This window comes from Chiloscyllium plagiosum, chromosome 40 (assembly GCF_004010195.1).
Source record: "Chiloscyllium plagiosum isolate BGI_BamShark_2017 chromosome 40, ASM401019v2, whole genome shotgun sequence".
Lineage (NCBI taxonomy): Eukaryota > Metazoa > Chordata > Chondrichthyes > Orectolobiformes > Hemiscylliidae > Chiloscyllium > Chiloscyllium plagiosum.
The window spans coordinates 13,684,676-13,705,539 of NC_057749.1; the positions used below are offsets into that span (position 1 = coordinate 13,684,676).

At 40.1% G+C, this 20,864-nt stretch overlaps 1 protein-coding gene across 6 annotated transcripts in view; it reads right to left on the reverse strand.

The window, feature by feature from the left end:
- scaper (S-phase cyclin A-associated protein in the ER) overlaps positions 1-20,864 on the reverse strand; it is a 311,736-nt gene that overhangs the window by 42,239 nt on the left and 248,633 nt on the right. For 5 of the 6 annotated variants that reach the window (XM_043680382.1, XM_043680384.1, XM_043680388.1 and 2 more), the window contains 3 exons: positions 19,351-19,506; positions 8,356-8,593; positions 5,262-5,411 (listed from right to left, as the gene is read on the reverse strand). In XM_043680382.1, the coding sequence (XP_043536317.1) occupies positions 5,262-5,411; positions 8,356-8,593; positions 19,351-19,506 (544 nt within the window). The remainder of the gene's footprint in view (positions 1-5,261; positions 5,412-8,355; positions 8,594-19,350; positions 19,507-20,864) is intronic. The other variant, XM_043680385.1, reaches the window with a different exon arrangement.

Genomic DNA, 20,864 nt, shown 5'->3' on the forward strand with positions numbered 1-20,864 from the left:
GATTTTAAATCGTGACACAGGCGCAAGTTAGGGCTTTGCATATGAGACAAAGAAGAAGGCCTTGGGTTTTGGGGAAATAGCTGAAATCAGGATATCGGCAAAGCCTACATTTTGCACTATTAAAATGGATTAACTGGAGTACAGTATGTGTCAAAACTTGCATTGTCAGGTACTAACAGACAGAACACAGAAGTCAAATTTTTATTTGCTTAAAAGCTTGTATTTACACATTTCATACCATGCACTTCCAAAACTGCAGATCTTCTTCAATCTGTTCCTATAGAAATTATTTTAAATCAGCCTATTTGGACATGTTATATCACATCTTTGGGGCAGGTGAGATTTGAACATGAACCTTCTGGCCCAGAGGATGGGGCACCACCTCTGGGTTACAAGATCTTAATTTACACAGATAAAAACATTGGTGTGTCCCCAAATAACACCCTACAATGAATGCAATTAACAACCAATTGATGTATAATTAACAACTTACTGGAAACAGCGCATAATCTAATCAGAAATAACTAGATGTTAAATGAAGCTCTGAATTCATTGTTAATTTCCAACATCTGTGTAGTGAGAGGGATCTGCTTACAGAACATTATCAAAGTTTCACCTTAAGTAGGAGTGTGTATAATTTTTTTAAAAGAGTTTAACCTCATGTAGCAGGAATAATTCTGCTTATAGAGATTTGACTTCTGTTGTATTATTACATGTTTTGTCAAGTACTGGATTTCACTGAAGTACATTTGCAATTTCTTAAACTTCGCTGAAAGACATTGCAACAACAGAACCTGAAGATGATGCAACCTGAGTTTAATCTTGTCCCAATTTCCCCACTAACTGAAACTCCCCTATGTTAATGTGCAACATATACATCTGGTTAGATAATTTTTAAGAGAAAACAGTATTTTCACCAATTTGCTTTTGACAATAGCCCCTCAAGAAACAGGGAAGCGATGACCTAATGGTATTATAAGTGGACTGTTATTCCAGAGACCCAGACAATGTTCTGAGGACTTGGGTTTGAATTCCACCATGGCAGATGGTAGAATTTGAATTCAATAAAAATCTGGATTTAGCAGTCTAATGATGACAATGAAACTACCATCAATTTTCAGAAAAAATCCATCCGGTTCACTAATGCCCTTTAGGGAAGGAAACTGTCACTTACCTGGTCTGGCGTACATGTGACCTCAGACCCACAGCAATGTGGTTGACTCTTAACTGCCTCTATTGGGGATGGGTGATAAATACTGGCCCAGCCAGAGATGCCCACACCCTGTGAATGAATACAAAAAATGCTCTTCTGATGCACAAACCTGACAGTAACTGAACAACAAGGAGAAAGTGAGGACTGCAGAGGCTGGAGATCAGAGTTGAGACTGTGGTGCTGGAAAAGGACAGCAGGTCACGCAGTATCTGAGGAGCAGAAGAATCGACATTTCAGGCATAAGCCCTTCCTGATGAAGGGCTTATGCCCGGAATGTTGATTCTCCTGCTCCTTGAATGCTGCCTGACCTGCTGTGCTTTTCCAGCACCACATTCTCAACAGCAATTGATCAACAGCTCATTTAAAATTGCCCTTATAATAATGGCTGTTCATGGCAATGGGAACTATAACAAAACATGGTTGTTATAACCAAGTCTCCAAATTTGACTCAGTGGGCATCAATTCTCCTTCAATGAGTGGGGACAAAGGGCCTATTTCCTTGCCGTAGCACTCTAAGTGAGAAGGTGCCCGAAACCTACCCTTCAGAAGAGTGTTGCGTGAAACATTAGATGAAGGTCCTTTCTGCCCTCTTCACAGGAGGGAGAATGTAGAGTTCTCCAAGTGGCCAATCCCTCATCAAATATTACCAGAAAGGAGAATATCTGGTCATTCTCCTCGCTGTTATTTATGGGATCTATGATTGCATGAGTGTCACTCATCACCTTATCATGCCAAGCCTGAGTACTGTCTTGGTCCGGTTGTGTGTGGACAGGCTGTTTCAGTGGCAAATCATACTGTGCATTATATCATCAAAAGCAAACATCAACATTGCTAACGTTATGGTTAAGCATGGCCTGGGGCACCATGGTGTTACAAACAGGGAGCCTAAGATGTACATGATTTTAGCTGAGAACTGCCAATGAAAACAAAGCAAAACAAATGTGCCTCCAATCTTCTGGGGCAGCAGCTAACCATGTCTGGACTGATGACCTAGCACAACATAAAATGGCTGACATAACATCAGTTTCCTCCTCAATGCTGCACTCTCTGAGCCATAAGAGTAACATATAATTGCCATTTGGGTAGCATGGTGGCTCAGTGGTTAGCACTGCTGTCTCACAGCACTAGGGATCTGGGTTCAGTTCACCCTTGGCTGACCACCTGTGTAGAGTTTGCAGTTTCCTCCGGATGCCAATTTTCTCCCACAGTCCAAAAGGTTAGGTGAATTAGCCTTACTAAATTGCCCATAGCGTCCAGGGACTTTGTCCACCCTAGTCGAACACTGGCACCTCCATATCATGTTCAGGGATGTACAGGCTAGGTGGATTAGCTATGGGAGATACAGGGCTACTGGGATAGGGTATGGACGTGGGTCTTGGTGGAATGCTTTTCAGAGGATCAATGTAAACTCAATGGGGCAAATGGCCTCCATGGGAGAATGCCATAAGAATAAAATAAAGAATGGGTGTTATTCACTGATTTCGAGGGATGGCTTGAACTACTCAAGAGAATATGGATAAAGGCTCGAATGTGAAAACTGAGATTCGCAACCAGTGTCAATCTGCTAGCTAGAACTCTTTTGGAAGTTTATTTTCATGAGGAGCCAGAAAGATACAAAGCAACTACTGGGGAGTTACACAGTACAGGCAATGACACGTTTGTCTTGAGTAGGTTGGAAATAAATATAAAGCTTCATGTCATTGCTTAAACACTTTTTTTTATTTGTTCATGGGATGTGGCTATGACTAGCTGGGCCTGCATTTATTGCCCATCTTTAATATCACAGAGGGCATTTAAGAGTCAACCACTTTGCTGTGAGTCTGGATTTATCTGTAGGCAGACCAGACAAGTTAAGTAGGTTTCCTCCCCTAAAGGATAATAATGAGTTATATTATGAGAGATAATAATAATAATAACAATAGTGGTTACACAGCCAACATTTGGTTAGATTTTCTTTTCCAAACATTTATCGAATTCAAATTTTACCATCTGTAATAGTGGGATTTGAAATTATGTCTCCAGTGCATTAATTATCGAATGATTTCAACTAGTAAGCCACTACTTTCCAATTTCTTTCATCTGGATTATGAAAAACATATATTACGTGAATATTTGTCCAACTGAAAAGAAGTCTAGAATAAAATCCACACAATCAAAATGACATCCAATCCAACACAATTAGAGATAAATTCAGTCATTTGCTCCATCTTAATATATCCAATCAGGAAGACCCCAAAGTCAAAACAAAATCAGAAATCAATGGAGAAATTTAGCAGGTCTGGCAGCATCTGGTGAGAGAAAGCAGAGTTAACATTATGGGTCCAAGTGAGTGGAATCTGTGTGCAGTCCAGTTTGGGTGGACTTTGCATGATCTCCCAGTGTCTGTGTGAGTTTCTGCTGGTGCTCTGGTTATCTCCCACAGTCCAAAGATGTGCATGCTAGGTGGACTGGCCATGTTAAATTGCCTCAAGTGTATAGGGATGTGCAGTCTAGGTGGATTAGCCATGGTGAAAAGCAAGTACTAGGGTGGGATGCTTTTCAGAATGTCAGTGCCTCTTCCCATACTGTAGGGATTCTATGACCCTTCTTTAGAACCTCTTTGTTTTGAAGGTTCACTGTACCCAAATCATTAACTCTGCTTTCTCTCTACAGATGCTGTTAGACCTGCCGAGTCGTTTGTTTTATTAAGTCATAAAGCTCACCTATTCTTGCATCCAATATTCTTGAAAGGCTTCCAGGATTGTCATTGCTACTTCTATTCCTGGAAGTTCATACTCTGCATTGTCATTCATTGTGTGAAGAAGAATTTTTGCATACTTGTCCAAACATTTAAACTTTTTACTAGCTTGAACTTATTCTCCTTGTCCTGCCCTTGCAAGTTAATGTAAATCAATTTAACAAATTCACCCAATCCCTGAAAATAATTTTAGAAACAGAAGTCCTGCTTAAATACATCAGGAAAAAACATAATAGGTCATACCTTCCACCTTCATACACAAGGAAACAAAATCATGCTTTGTTTGCCTCAATTTATTTTTCTGTCCTTTGTGGGCTTTTAGTCAAGGACTTTGGTGTGAACTCACTACCTTTGAATTACAGTTAAACAGAGATCAGGTTCAGCAAATAGAAAATTCACTCTTTAGAACTAAATTATTTATGTTTTTAATAAGTTTCCCAGTAATATGCCACTGTGTAATCTTTTACATTTAAAGCGGCATTTATTGCACATTTTATAAAGTATACTTTTCATTTTTAATATGTCTATCTTTATTTGCAAATTATAAACAGAAGTTCAACTACCAAGAGGTTTCATAAACATACATATATAAAAGTGAAACAGCTTAATAGAATTGCGATAAATTTTGATATGCATATTTTCTTGTCATTTTTGATCTTGAATGTGTGTTTGTGCAGCTGGCCTGACAATGTACTCAAAAGAACTGGGAGGGGTTAAAGTGTCGAAAAACTGATTTAATATCAGTGATAGTATAGTCATAGGTCTAGAGCATAACTGAAAGTCTTAGAGGTAATCAAATTCCATTATTTGTGATGTTATTCATTAACATTTTATTGTAGGAATAGTAGTAGGCCATTCAGCCCATGTCTGCTCTATCATTCAATGAAATCATCGCTGTTCTAAACAAATAAAAAAAAACAAGAGATACATGTGTTTGAGCGACACTAGATTTTGATAGAATATACCATGCTTTAGGATCATCTGAATCATAAAACATGCGAAAATACCAGTATCCCCAAAGAAATGAAGACCAAACTTCTGGTTTATGTAAACGTTCCTGACAGGAGTTGAGATTTTTAATCTTTATATTTAAATAAGTTAACAAAACATGAGGAAAAGCAGACTTACTTAAGGGAATTATGAACATTTTTTAAAAAGTAAAGAGAAATTAGAACAAAACAATTAGCTCACTGAAGCAAATCAGTTAAAACTGCCACAGCAATCTTTTGGACAACTGGTACTTTACCATCTGATGAGGGAGGTTGTTGCTTTTTTCTTTTGAGTTCTTAACGCTCTGTAATTATTGCTTACCTGATTGTCAGGATGGTTTACGGTGAAATAGCCTACGCAGACGATGACTTCATGCAGCAGGTCTTCACAGGTATGATGGTAACAGTACCACAGTAGCGAGCTGACAATGTGGCGGAATGCCAGAGACAGGCCCTCTGCGCCACACACAGACTATCAGAACAAAAAGATATGCGTGACCGAGAAGGGGTTGTGGAAGGGTAATGTATGGAAAGAGAGATAAAGAAAGACGAAATCAAGCACCATTCCAACTGAATAAGGTACCATGTGAAGAGTTCATAAGTAGCTCATCCGCACATGTTCCATAACATCATATAGCAGCATAAGAAAAAAATGGAGTAGGCCATTCAAACTTTTGAATCTGTTCTGCAACTCACCTAGGTTGTGGCTGAACTTCTACTTCAATGCCATTTTCCTACACTATCCCCACATCCATTGGTGTCTTTAGTATCTTAATTTGGCTATTAGAGAAGCACGACTGTTATTCATCTATTTGGTTCATTTTTCTTTGTTAAGCTTTTTCTTCTCTCCCTTTTTATCTTTCCTCCTCCCACCTTTTGAAAGCACTGATTCTTGCTGGGGTACAGTTCGATGGGCAGTGATTGCTGTCCAAAAGCTTCACAAGTGGTGATTTTTTATGTGTATGCAACCATTCAAGTAATGTAATTGCATTTAGTTATGTCTACAACAAATTCTTGCATGTGTGATACCTTCCAAAAGCAATTGAATAACCAGCACATAGCAATTAGGAAAAATAATCTGCTAGACAATGTTTTGCAGCTGAGAGGTGTTAAAGCCAATTGTTGTACCAGCAGGACAGGTCTGATTTGTGTAATCTTTTTCAGCAAAGACTAGGAATAAAGCCAGGGATTTTCTGATTCAGCGTTGCACTGATACTTCAATAGTTCATAAGCATTTTATAACTAACTCAAAAGAATATTTCCTTTTTAATTCAATATACAGCTGCAACAAGGTGCATGTGTATAGAAGGTTTTGAAGCATTCAAAAGTGCTTCACAAAATTGCAGTGGTGGAAAGATGGCAGAAAAGATGGATGAACATTAAAACACAAAGCAAAAGTAGGAGATCATTTTGGGGAAGCTAATTCAATGATATGTCAAACAAGTTAAGGAACCTCTAATGGAGGTGACAGTTAAATCAAAGCAGCATAGAGAAAGGTGGATGCAGTTGGCCACTGAGGTGGAAGAGTAGGTACTCTAGGGGCTGACACAATTGATGAGCACAGTAAAATACACTAGCACTACACATTATCTATAAAATAGAGTATTGAGTTAATGTATACACTGTATCTTGGATTAGAATGGTGTTAGAAAAGCACAGCAATTCAGGCAGCATCCGAGGAGCAGGAAAATCGATGTTTTGGGCAAAAGCCCTTTATCAGAGTCTGCCTGTATTCCTGATGAAGGACTTTTGCCCCAAACGTCGATTTTCCTGCTCCTTGGATGCTGCCTGAACTGCTGTGCTTTTCCAGCACCACTCTAATCCAGAATCTGGTTTCCAGCATCTGCAGTCATTGTTTTTACCTATGTACTGTATCTTGCATTTCCTACCATACACACACAAATCTATTAAAAAACAACATTTTGGCATAGTTGAAAGTAATTGAAGCGGTCAAAAATAAGTAACATTTTTCTATACGAGAATTATGTGTGGTGTGCAGGTATGTGTGGACTATTTGATTTCTGGGGATGTGGCTGGTGTTCATCTTATTATTACTGTAGGTCTTCCGTGCATTTAAAAAACAAGTATGCTCCTATGCATCAGAAAGTCAAGTACAAAGATATCAGGATTCACTAAGACTGAAATATTAATGCTGAAAACATACTACAAATAATTCTTCCTATCAGTTATCTCCATCATTATACTACATTGACTTGGCAGCAGGCTACAAGGGCTCAAATGACCCTACTATAACTTTTGTGCAACATACTGTACTTAAACAAGCACTGGAGACCACAAAGAAGAAAACAATACAGGGAGAGCACTTTAACAGGAAAAGTAGAGACTAACAAAGCTGAAGAGATTTTACAATGTTTCTGAAGGCCGGATGAAGATAACAGATCAGAGTGGTTTTGTTGCAGAATTCCAGAGGACAGGTATGCTGTGAATGAAGTACTGTGTAGCAATATGAGGTTGTGTGTAATGAGGAAACATCAAGCAGGAGTTTGCAGTGATGTATAATATGGAAGTGGAGGTCGCTCAACAGATGTGAGGAGGAGGAGGAGAATAGTGATCTTTTAAGTTGATTTCTGAGGTATAGGGAACTTGGCAAAGATTGGCTAGCAGCTATCATACTGAACTTCAGAAAGCTGGTTTTGACACAGAAATCTGGTTCTATGCAATAAGCAAAAATGTTTAATCATTAGGAGCCTTATACCTTTAGCACTATTTTTTGGATTGATTATGCAATATATTTTTGTAAGAGAAATGATACAATATATTATATTTTGGACATCTCCCTCAGTAAGGAAATAGCAATTTTGATGCAAATTGTTTGTTATCCAATGCTTAATGTTGGGAAGTGCAGTTTTATTACTCAATGCACTGGCTCACATTATCAAAGTGGTTACAGGTGATATTAAGAAATGTTAGGATTTCTTCAGTGAAGAGCAACCAGATCACTTCAAGCATTTATTTAAGGTATCTAAGAATAGAAACAAAGTTGGGTCAATGGAGTTCAGGGACAGATCAGCCAAGATCTAATCAAAGAGTGTTAACAGACTTGAGCGGTTTAAGAGCCTACCAAATGCACTTTACTGCAAGAGTTATGTAAGATTTGTGCACTTTTCTCCTTGCTCCTTTATGATTATAGAAGCCAATCATAGCATCTAAGCCACTAGCAGAACACAGGGTCAGCCAATGAAGCAGAGACTAAAGTATGAAACTGGGGCATGTTTGACCTGCATAATTCAACACCGCATCTAATGGGTTATATACTCAGGTTCAGCTAATTTCTGTAATATACTCATAGACTTAATGAACAGGAAAAATCCGAGCTACAGAAATGATCATTGTTTCCGCTATTTAATTGATAATTCTGTTGATCTGCAATTCATAGTTAACAAAACTCATCTTACCTGAAAAGTGGGAAGGTCCAAAAATGCAAAACTGTTCAGAAAGCGAAGACTCTGGATTGCGACGTGAATGGTGTGCTGTGGGTAGGTTTCTGCAGGCGCGGAAATGTTATGGTCTGGGATTATACCATGAAGGAGGATGCAGTAAAGCATGTTGAGAACACCCACCAGCTCTGTAGCTTGCAGTGCTGCAATCAGACCAGTGGGGTCCTGCCTCTTGTTCTCAAATACACCTTGTGACCTGCCAAAACAACAGGTTAACCATCAGGGTAAAAGTGCTGGTGTCCCAGTGAGTTATAATGCCTCAAAGATTGCAAGGTTTGAGTAGTTGAGAATCAAATTGTTTTATGTCAGGGTTACAAAATCACAAAGAACACGAGGGGAATAGTCAACCTGTCCTGGAGGTACAAAATTGGTTTTAATCAACTGCTCTTCTGACATATCTCAACAGTTCTCTATTGTCTGTATTCAAATACATTTTTGAAAGCTGTTGTTAGATTTGTTTCCATCAGATTTTCAGACTGTGTTATATAAAAATGGAGAAAGTGAGGACTGCCGATGCTGGAGATCAGAGTCGAGAGTGTGGTGCTGGAAAAGCATAGCAGGTCAGGCAACATCCGAGGAGCAGTAGAATTGACGTTTCAGGCATAAGCCCTTCATCATGAATGAAGCTTGTGGGCTGGGGGGCTGAGAGGTAAGTGGTTGCAGGGTCCCAAGATGGAATATGAGGTGTTCTTCCTCTAAGAAAGAACTTGGCAGAGTGGGTGGGGGGTTGAATTATTCAGCCACGGAGTGGTGGGGTAGGTTGGCGTGGTGTCCCTGAGATATTCTCTGAAATGATTGGCAAGTCGGTGCCCTGTCTCCACGATGTAGAGGAGACTACATTGGATGCAATGGATACACTAGATGACATAGGTGGAGATACAGGTAAATTTCTGATATGGAAGGATCCTTTGGGGCCTTGGATGAAAGTCGCAGGAGAGGTGTGGATGCAGGTTTTGCACTTCCTGCAGTGGAATGGGAAGGTGTTGGGAGTGGGGTGTGGTCTAGTGTGTGTGTGCGTGCGTGTGTGTGTATCTGACAAGGGAGTCACGGAGGGAATGGTCTTTCCAGAATACTAATAGGGGTGGGGAGGAAAATATATATCTCTGGTGGATATCCTGGATGTAAGTTTGCTTGCTGAGCTGGAAGGTTCATTTTCAGATGTCACCATACTAGGTAATGACATCAGTGAGCCTCTAGTGTTCGTGGCTGCTTTCTATTTATGTGTTTAGGTTTCCTTGGGTGGGTGATGTCATTTCCTGTTCTTTCTCTCAGGGTGGTAAATGGGGTCCAAGTCGATATGTTTGTTGATAAGAGTTCTGCTGGGAATGTTATGCTTCTAGGAATTCTCCGGTGTGTCTTTGTTTGGCTTGTCCTAGGATGGATGTGTTGTCCCAGTCGAAGTGATGTACTTCTTCATTTGTATGTAAGGATACGAGTGAGAGAGGGTCATGTCTTTTTGTGGCTAGATGATGTTCATGTATCCTGGTGGCTAGTTTTCTGCCTGTTTATCCAATGTAGTGTTTGTTACAGTTCCTGCAATTTATTTCATAAATGACATTAGTTTTGCCTTTTGTCTGTATGGGGTCTTTCAAGTTCATTAGCTGCTGTTCTAGTGTGTTGGTTCGTTTGTGGGCTACCATGATGCCAAGAGGTCTGAGTAGTCTGTCAGTCATTTCCATATCTCTGGTGGTGGGGTCTGTTTGTAGGTGGCCAAACCCTTACCACCTGAGGCCTCATATTCTGCCTTGAGACCCTGTAAAAACATGGGATCAATGTGGATTTCACCAGTTTCCTCACTTCCCCTCCCCCCACATTATCCCACTTCCAAGCCTCCAACTCGGTACCGCCCTCTTGACCTGTCCATCACCTTTTCCATCTATCCACCCCACCCTCCTCCCCGACCCCCAACCCCACCCCACTTCCATTTATCTCTCAGCACCCCCAGCCCACAAGCCTCATTCCTGATGAAGGGCTTATGCCCAAAACATCAATTCTCCTGCTCCCCGGATGCTGCCTGACCTGCTGTGCTTTTCCAGCACCACACGCTCGACTTATATTAAAAAGTCTCAACTCTATTATATACTGAAGTTTGTGAATTGGCTTTAAGTTCATTTCAACAGACTCTATATGATGTAGTTTGGACACATGCTAACTAAAGCTGGACATCTATTCAGGACGAGATACCACCTCCACCAGGACAACTTCGAGTGCTTTGCCATTACATCTAATACAAAAATCTCCAGTTCAATGCAAAGCAAAGTTTACAAAACCATAAAAGTTCCATTCTAAGAGTGCTAAAGGGACAGTAAAATTATCTCAAGCTATAGCTTTTCTAACACAGCCTCAGCTGAACATTTCCTCTTTAAATGGCAAAACCCGTTTACATCCTAGTCAAGTCTATCAAATAAACTGCATTTTCATATTTTTTCTGGATGTCAAAGATCCACTGTTTTGTTTTTGTCCTGGTGAAATGTGCAAAGAGCAGAGCCTGAGTTTTTGAAGGTGAACAAGCATGAATAAATCAAATACTCTTTTTCAGCAGCCCGGCTCCACCCAGTGCCACTTGCAAGGTCAGTCAGCATTCATCTGTTTCCAGTGGAGCCATGAAGGATCGGGGGCCAACACGATGCCACTCATGCAGCCTTTGCTTCAGATTAACGTGTCTGAGTTTGTTTCATGAGCTTCAAATGGGAATTTATGTTTGTTTAATATCAGCTTGCTGTAATAACAGGGTTGGAGTGATATGAAACCACTGTGGAATTAGCTTTTAAAAAATATTAAATACAAAGACTTGCATTTAAAAAACGAACTTGCATTTACATGATGTCTTTCATAAATGAAGGACGTCCCAAAACATTTTATAGCCAAATAAGTCTGTCTGAAGTGGAGTAACTATTGTGATAAAAGAAACACAGCAGCTAACTTGCACACAGAAAGGTCTCACAATCAGCAATATGAATACAACCAGATAATCTGTTTGTTAAAATAATGTTCATTGAGGGATAAACATCGATGGGAGCAGTGCGGAGAATTCCCCACTTCTTTGTTGAAATAGTATCATGGGTCCTTTACATTCACTTGGGAGGGCAGTCTGAGCCCACCAGAAGCAAGTGCAAACTTCAAAGTGCAACATTCCCTCAATGCTGCGTAGGCCGTGTTATATGGTCAAATCTGTTAACAACCACCATCTTGATTCGACTGAAGCATGTTTATTCCAGTGATGCACTAGGTGACTGCAGATGTTCAGGGAACTGTACACTAGCAAAAATGAACACCTCTCGGAGACATGAGGGGAAAAAGCTATCAACCAAGAACTTTAATACAGAAGACTGGCTAGTGCGATAAAACAGATGAAGCAAATGACAATCACTAGGAATGAAATCATTCTCTTTCCAACTGCATTTTGATTGAGCCCCCTCCCTAACTGGCCCTCACCTGTGTGGTCAGCATTGACCTTAAAGAGCTGTGCATACAAATAAATAATTGGAAAGCAATGGTGATTTACTGGTGGTGGTTAATAAATGAAATAAAATAGCACGGGTGATGTGATGATGGGGAGAAAAATCATTTAATTGTATGTAAAAAGGGTAATGAAAACAGAAAGGCTCTTGTGTGTAGTGGCAGTATCCCTACCACTGAGTCAGGAGGCCTGGGTTCAAGTACCACCTGATGCAGACGCATGTCGTAACACGTCTGAACAGGTTAATGACGAATAATAGAAATGAAAACATGCTTGCATAGGAGCTACCTCCAGCAAGGTCACTATAACTGGTTCTTGACTTTGTGTTTAAGAGCTAGATTCTGGCAACATCCAACCAAGAAAATGGGAGAGAAAATGGAGGTCTACAGGAGGACTGCAACCTGAAGGGCAGAGGCAAAAGGAAAACCTGTCATTGAACTGTATTATCAATACTATCACATTATAGCAGAAGCAACCTTCATATAAAATCAGTCAAATTAAATACACAAGTGTCAGTCAACTTCTTGACAGAATTGAATGCCTTAAGACCCTCACTCAATGTTTGATAGATTTCGTGATTACACAATGGTTTCGAGTGAAGTACCAGGTTGGGAATAAATTTCACTTAAACCATATGCCAGACTTCAGTAAAGGAGGGAAGAAAAATGGAGGGAAAAAATCTGTACTATAACGCATTTACTAAAAGAGAATCCCCTGAATCATTTTGATAGAGGGAAATCTAAACTTGGGGTTCCATGGATGGTTACGAACCAATCAAAAGCAGCATTTATTGTTTACATAGTTGAAACTTCAGATTAGATTACATAGTAATGAATTCCAGGTCTTTCATCCTCCATATAAATCGGAGGCTGAGGTTACATTACCGACTTGCAATTAATCCCAGGTATCCATTCATCCTCGTGATATAAATCAAGTGCACCCCATAATCAGTAATCACTTCCAGATCTTCAATATTCTCCAAGTAATTTCAGCTACTCAAAACAAACAGAATGCCAGTCAATTAAAAGCATATAATACATTAAGAATTGCCCTCCAGTTGTTTTAATCTATATACTGGAATGGATATGCAAGTGCAAGTAAGGTAAACCTTGATTATCAAGACTTCCGCTATAATGCAAGTTTCACTGACTGCTGGAATGTGAAGAACAACAATTACCATATTAACTATCTTATTGAAAAAAAAGAAAGCAAACTGTTTTAAAGTTCATTCGAGTTTTATGCTTTTGATAATTTCCTTATTGTTTGCTTTAAGATTCTTTTAAGTTTGGTGGTTGTCATTTGTTCATCTTGCTACCTTGTGCAAGAGGTCAGAAGTCAGCTTTATTTTAACACGAGCCCAGCCCGGTGAATGTTAGCAAGCTATTTGATTGAGACGTCCAATACACATGCAACCACTCTTGTCCTTGCCTAATGTTCAGAGTATTTGTGGCCAGCAAAGACAGATACTAATGTCTCCCTCCCGATATTGGTGTTAAGGCTAATTGTTGCGCCTCTGCTGCTGTCCACAGTGAACATAACGGACTCAATAAATCAACCTTCTCATCAGTTTGGCTTTGTTCAATGTCAACTTTATCTACTGGAACATCAGAAGAGTCAGTTCTGGATAGTTTATCATAGCCAAAGTTGATATTTGAGTGATGCAAAGTACAATCACCAATGTGAGAATAGCACAGCGTTGATAAACAGATGACATGAAACTAGCTACTTATGTCATGAATGAAGGACAAGCTCAAAACAGAAACACACAAAAAAAAAGGAAAGCTGTAATACTATCTATGCTTAACTCGGAACATTCCTCATCACAATGGATGTTTCAGCACTCTACACCAGCATCCCCCACAATGATGGCATCGGGGCAACAACCTCAGTACTCAACACCAACAACTACCAATCTCTGAACACCATCCTACAACTCATCTGCTTTATCCTCGATCACAATGTCTTCACCTTTGACAACCACTTTTTCATCCAAACACATGGAACAGCCATGGGGACCCCATTTGCACCCCAATGTGCCAACATCTTCATGCACAGGTTCGAACAAGACTTCTTCTCTACGCAGGATCTCCAACCAACATTATACACCAGGTACACTGATGACATTTTCTTCCTCTGGACCCATGGCAAGGAGTCACTGATAAAACTACACAGTGACATCAACAAGTTTCTTCACGCCATCAAACTCACCATGGACTAAACTCGACTATCTATCTCACTCTTGGACACATACATCTTCATCAAGGATGGACACTTTAGCACCACACTCTACCGCAAACCCACAGACAACCTCACAATGCTACACTTCTCCAGCTTCCACCCAAAACATTTTAAAACAGCCATCCCCTATAGACAAACCCTGTGCGTACACCGGATCTGCTCAGATGAGGAGGAATGTGACAGGCACCTGGAAGTACTCAGGGATGCCCTCATAAGAACGGGGTACGATGCTCAACTCATCGACCGCCAGTTCCGATGTGCCACAGCAAGGAACTGCAATGACCTCCTCAGGAGACAGACACGTGCTGCAACCGACAGGGTACCCTTCATTGTTCAGTACTTCCCAGGAGCTGAAAAACTGTGCCATGTTCTTTGTGATCTGCAACACACCAATGAGGATGAGCACCTCGCCAAGACCTTCCCCACACCTCCACTGCTTGCTTTTAAACAACTGCCAAACCTCAAACAGATCATTGTTCGTAGCAAGCTGTCCGGCTTTCAGCACAGCTCCATACAACTCTGTCACGGTAGGCGTTGCAAGATGTGTCAGGGTGTGGACATGGATACCACCATTGCGCGTGGGGACACTTCCCACTATGTATGTAGCAGGTACGCATGTGACTCAGCCAACGTTGTCTATCTTATACATTGCAGGCAAGGATGCCCTGAGGCATGGTACATTGGGGAAACCGAGCAAAGGCTACAGCAACGGGTGAATGGGCACCGCACAACAATCAACAGACAGAAGTGTTCCCTCACAGTTGGGGAACACTTCAGCGGTCCAGGACATTTGACCTCGGACCTTTGGGTGACCATCCTCCAAGGCGGACTTTGGGACAGGCAGCAGTGAAAAGTGGCCGAGCAGAGGCTGATAGCTAAGTTCCGTACCCATAAGGAGGGCACTTAAGACACTCTACACTCACTACACACATGTATAGACTCTCACACTCACAACCCCCCAACACAGACACAAACACTCGGACACAAAGACCCACATGCACATATATTTTGTGGGGTGAATTTGTACTTTGTACTTTGCTGAAAAACTGCATGATTTCATGTAAAACTCTGTTATCTCACTTCTTAGATTAGAATCAATCTAAACATCATGGCATAGCAAAGAACACAGGGGGCTAACACCTTCAACATATTGTCTAGCTAACACTAATTGTTACAGTTAACCTGAGAATGCAACTATAAAAAAAAGTTTTGTGTTTTACACACGAAAGAAGCGAAACTATCATGGTATTCGACAGACAAAAGACTCAACAGGCAATTAAGGTATTTTTCAATGTATAATTTCAGTTACATCACACTGTAAATTTTTGCTATAAATTCTGTGCCTTACAATTGTGTCCTCCACAACTACCTGATGAAGGAGCGGCGCTCTGAAAGCTCGTGCTTCCAATTAAACCCGTTGGACTATAACCTGGTGTTGTGAGATTTTTTACTGTGCTTAACTCAACTCTCAACCTGCAGTGTGATGAAAGGGTGGAATTCAGGTTAACCATTAGAGTTGGAGTGTTGTTTGTGTAGAACTAAAATTATTGTGGCTGCTTTGGAATCTTATATGTTGCTGTTTTTCCCTACAGCTCATCTTACTATCAAGATTGGAGAATGTACGGCACAGTGAGTATTTGTGGCCCACATGGATCTCTTTCCACACTATCAGCACTACCTTCTCTTCCTTTCTCCCTCATGTTTATCCAACTTCTCCTTAATGTGTCTATGCTATTTGTTTCAACTTCTCTACAATGGTAATGAGTTTCACATTCTAATAATTGTATGCATAAAGAATCCATATTTAATTCATTAGTGATTATTCAGTTTATGGCCTCTGGTTTTGGTCTTCTCTACAAGTAGTAACTTCTAATCTACATTTAACATTTCAAACCCTGACATAAATTTTAAGACCTCTATCAGGAAAGTCCCTTGAGAGAAAAGAAACCTACCCTATGCAAACATTGCTGACAGATTTTATTTCTCAGTTCTCATTCTTGCAAATAATTGGTCACAGTAAAACAAGACAATCAAAAGAAAAGTACATAGCTGATTCTCATTACAGCGGATAACTGTGAGCAAACATTTATCTGTAGATCATACTTGTATTTTCATGTTTTCATTTTTTTAAATAAATCCATATACTTTGAGGAGGCTTTTAACAAGTTGTGTATGCAATGAATGGAAGATGAAAAGCAGGTGAGAGCTTAAAGGGGAAGACTTGCTCTTTGATAGCAATGTCAGTGGGAACCGTTCTATATCACACACAAAACTAACTTTAATGGCTGTCACAGCACAACTGCCTAAATCAACATGAAAGAGTCACATTAACATGACAACGACATAATTTCCAAATTTTATAGGCATGCCATGGACATATATTGAGGTTTCGTTATTGGCATCTGGTTAAAACATTTTGGAATCATTTGTCTGAAACTATTAAGGAAGCACTATCACCACAAATACTGCACGATTCTAACAGGAGTCAGTTCCCAATTCTTGAGCGCAAGAGGTCAGCAATGAACATAACCAGCCAGTGCCAATGTTGTCCACATCTGCTGAATAGCTGTTTTTAAAAATGGATTACACAGCTGGTTTCTACAGCCCTGAGACCTAGCGAGAAAATGTCAACCAATGTTTCTGATCACAATCCAATGATACGTTGAGATGAAGGTAGGATTGGGTTTTCTTGCAACAGCCACAGTAGTTAAACTGTCTGCAAACACCTAATGTAACTACATTTAAACACAGAGCACGGTTAAATTAGGCAAATTACATTGTGTTGGATGCCCATGAAATTGCTTTCAGAAAAGAGAGAGGGTGACATAATTGGTTAAAACAAAATAAAGAAATGCACACAAGTATTTTCGCATGCAAGTGGGTAAAAAGCATCCGGCAGAACAGGACACAAAAAGCTGCAGGCACAGCACACATTTAAAGTACAAGGCTTTCTGTTAGTACTGCGATTGCTTCTCTATCTATTATTATCTGTCACTGGGCTTAAAACCTATAGAATAAATATTTTCATACAATTAAGTGGTTGGAATCCGATCTCAGTTCTTTGTGCATTATTTATAAACATGACAATTTCATTAAGAGACCAGCCATATCGATTTATTTTCGCCTATACCAAGCAACAATTAGAATACTTGATGTACACTACAGCCTTTTGCAACTTCACAACCAACATTTGGAACAAAATACTTCAAATTGCCTGAAAACAGCTACATTTGCCTCTAATTAAAATATGACAGCAAGCTAACTGATCGTTGACTAAATAACTCAGTCCTTCACCAAGAGTAATATAGTTGAGGCTGTGTATTATCACTTCTGCACAGATATTTATCACATAAATCCAAAAACAAAATGCTTTTTATTCTGTTCCAATTGTTAAGTGAGTAAAGACACTACCCACTCTTCTTCAATAGTGCATCTTGGGTTAAAATCCTGGTCTCATTTGATCTGAATATGGGCAGAGGCAGGGAGAGAACAATCTGCTGTTGAAGCAGAGAAATAAGAATTTGGCAGAAAAATAGTGGAAACCAAGCTGGAAGTAGTATTGGCATTGGAATCTGTGGTCTAGATCATGGGAAAAGAAAACAGCAATGGATGAAGAGTGAATTCACTAATTTATAGTTTTGAGTTTGATTTTCATGAAATATATGCATATTAATTGTAAAAACTAATTTAGTGATATACAAAGGAACCTCGATTATCTGAACAAGATGGGCCGGCAGTATTTTGTTCAGATAATTGATTATTCGGCTAATTGATTCCATGCCTCTCCTCTGGGCCTCAGTTTTCTGAAGTTTCCATTTTGCTCACTATGCCTGCCTTGCTACCTCTCTCCGTCTCAGGGTTTGTTTCTGAGCAGAAACACACTTGTGTGTAAGTGACCTGTAGCATTGGTGAAGCCTCCTGCGTCCCGCGTCCCACCCTACCCCCATCAGTTCAATTGGACTGACACAGCAAGCACTTGCTAAGTCTGCTCCCTGTTCAGGAGACTAAGCAGCAGCACACCGCGCACGAGCCACCATCCCCTCGTGTGCCCCCACCCCTGTCCAACCCTGCACCGCCCGTCCGCCCTCACCCTGTCCCCCCAATCCACTGCTGGACTGGACACCAATAGCAAGACTGCTGCTGCCTTTGGGGTGAGTCTCAAAATAGCGCGCGCGTGTGTGCACACAAACACACATATTTTTACTGCAACTTTTGACAAGTTCCACTGTTGCCCTTTACAGGATATGTTAGAGAGATTAGCTGGGGAAGGGGGGTTTAGGGTACTCCCCTGTGTAGAACCCCAGGGAAAATGTGGGGGGTGAGAGAGAGGACTGGAGACCAGTCATTTGGAGACGGTGCCTGGGCACCCATCTATATCCAGGACTGTTCTCAGCAGCATTTCAGTAAGCCAAGTTCACTTTTAATCATTGTAAACAAAACACGCAATCAGTGTTGGAAACACCTCTTTGGTATCACGTTTCTATCGGGACCTTGAGTTCTTATTCGGATAATCTGAAATTTGGATAATTGATATTCAGATAATCGAGTTTCCTCTGTACATTAAGTAATTACTTCAATATACTTTAACGATCCAGGCAACAGGGTCTTGAGAAGGTTGTTTAACCTGACTTAGAAGGCGTTTGGAGGGATATGGGCCGGGTGCTGGCAGGTGGGACTAGATTGGGTTGGGATATTTGGTTGGTATGAACAGGTTGGACTGAGGGGTCTGTTTCCATGTTGTACATCTGTATGACTCTATGACTGTGTGCCTCCCTTTCATGGTTACATCTGTGCCGAAGGATCCTTGAAGGTAGAGCATGCAGTGTAACCAAAATACCTGGGGCCTTCTCAAACTGCTGGGGGACACAGGGGCTGGTGTGTGTTATCAGCTCCAGGAGTGTTAAGTTTTATTTATAATTTGCTTTTGCTACAGATCCTTTTAAGGAGCAGTTAATTAGTTACTAGGCTAATTGTTTCTAGTTGACTCAAAAGAGTTTAAGAGATATACTTTTCACAAGAATATGAAGGGCCACTTATTAAGACTTGTGGGGTGGATTGGAAAGTTTGGGGCATGCATTTATAATGTCTCGTTTTGTGAATAAATCAGATTGACTTCTGATCTCTTCCTTCAACAACTAGCTTTCAGGAGTTTAACAGTTCACTTGGAAGCATCTGAAATTTTCAAGAACATGAACTGACAACCTGCTATGCTATTGGAGAAAAATTGTGATTATTGAATTACTCAAGTCACTTACCGATTGACAAGAGCAAAGCAAAGCCGACACATACTGTGAAGCAGGGCTGTAACGTTTTGTAGAAAGGAGGCAATTTTAGGTTGATCATCAACGGGCCCTTGTATTGAGAGGAAACAGCTATACAACTTATCAGTGAGTCCAGTATATACTACATAGCTGAAAATAAATACAAAGAGCTAAATTAGCATAGATAAGGTTAGTTAAATATAAATTAAAATGTTAAAAACTTTTAAGGTTTATGTACATCTCCTAATGTTTTCCATTATAAATTTCTATATCTATTCTTTATAATGGAAACTGATGTAAATTATGCAGGTTATAATTACACTGTGACATAGGAGATTTTCATGACAAAAACGGAGATAGGATTTCACAACTGAAGTATGAAAGTAAGGCAAGACTGCACTTTAAGATAAGGAGCAAATTACATCTGTGCTCCATAGTGCAAATATTCCTCAATTCCCTAAGCTCAGTTCACTTGACTATACATGGCTGTTCTTTCTCCATGTGATGTCATAGGAAATATACTAATTGGGTGAAAATGTTTATAAGTTTTGTAAGTGTGGAAAAATAGTATGAAAGTACTTAAAAGGTTAGAAATTAATCATTTTATCATTTCATAAAATAATTTGTAAAGCTGGGAGGTTTTTTCCCCTCTTAGAAGAGACTGGAAATAGGGAGTACTATCTCAGGATAAAGGGTTGGTTACGTTGACAGAGATGAGGAGGAATTTCTCGCAACTTTTCAGAATTTAAAAAAAAAAATCATTCATGGGATATGGGCATTGCTGGTTGGGCCAGCATTTGTTATCCATCATATTGTCCTTGAGAAGAGGGTGGTGAGCTGTTTCCTTGAATCGCTGCAGTCCATTTTCCAACCTGAGAATTGTGGGTGCTTCGTCACTGAATACGTGGAAGACTGAGATTGATAAATGTTTGGAATCAAGGGATAAGAGTAGACAAGCTCATTTAATATTTCAAAACTGCAGCTGGTTCTTTCTTCAACAAACCACTGCCATTGGCATTGATCTTTTAATCGTCATTGTCTACAGGAATAGTGCCAGAAGACTGGAGGATAGGAAATGTGGTTCCCCTGTTCAAGAAGGAGAGTAGAGACAACCCTGGTAATTATAGACCAGTAAGCCTTACTTCAGTTGTTGGTAAAGTGTTGGAAAAGGTTATAAGAGATAGGATTTATAATCATCTAGAAAAGAATAATTTGATTAGGGATAGTCAGCATAGTTTTGTGAAAGGTAGGTTGTGCCTCACAAACCTTATTGAGTTCTTTGAAAAGGTGACCAAACAGGTAGATGAGAGTAAACCGGTTGATGTGGTGTTTATGGATTTCAGCAAGGCGTTCGATAAGGTTTCCCACAATAGACTATTGTACAAAATGCGGATGAATGGGATTGTGGGAGATATAGCAGTTTGGATCAGTAATTGGCTTGCTGAAAGAAGACAGAGGGTAGTGGTTGATGGGAAATGTTCATCCTGGAGTCCAGTTACTAGTGGTGT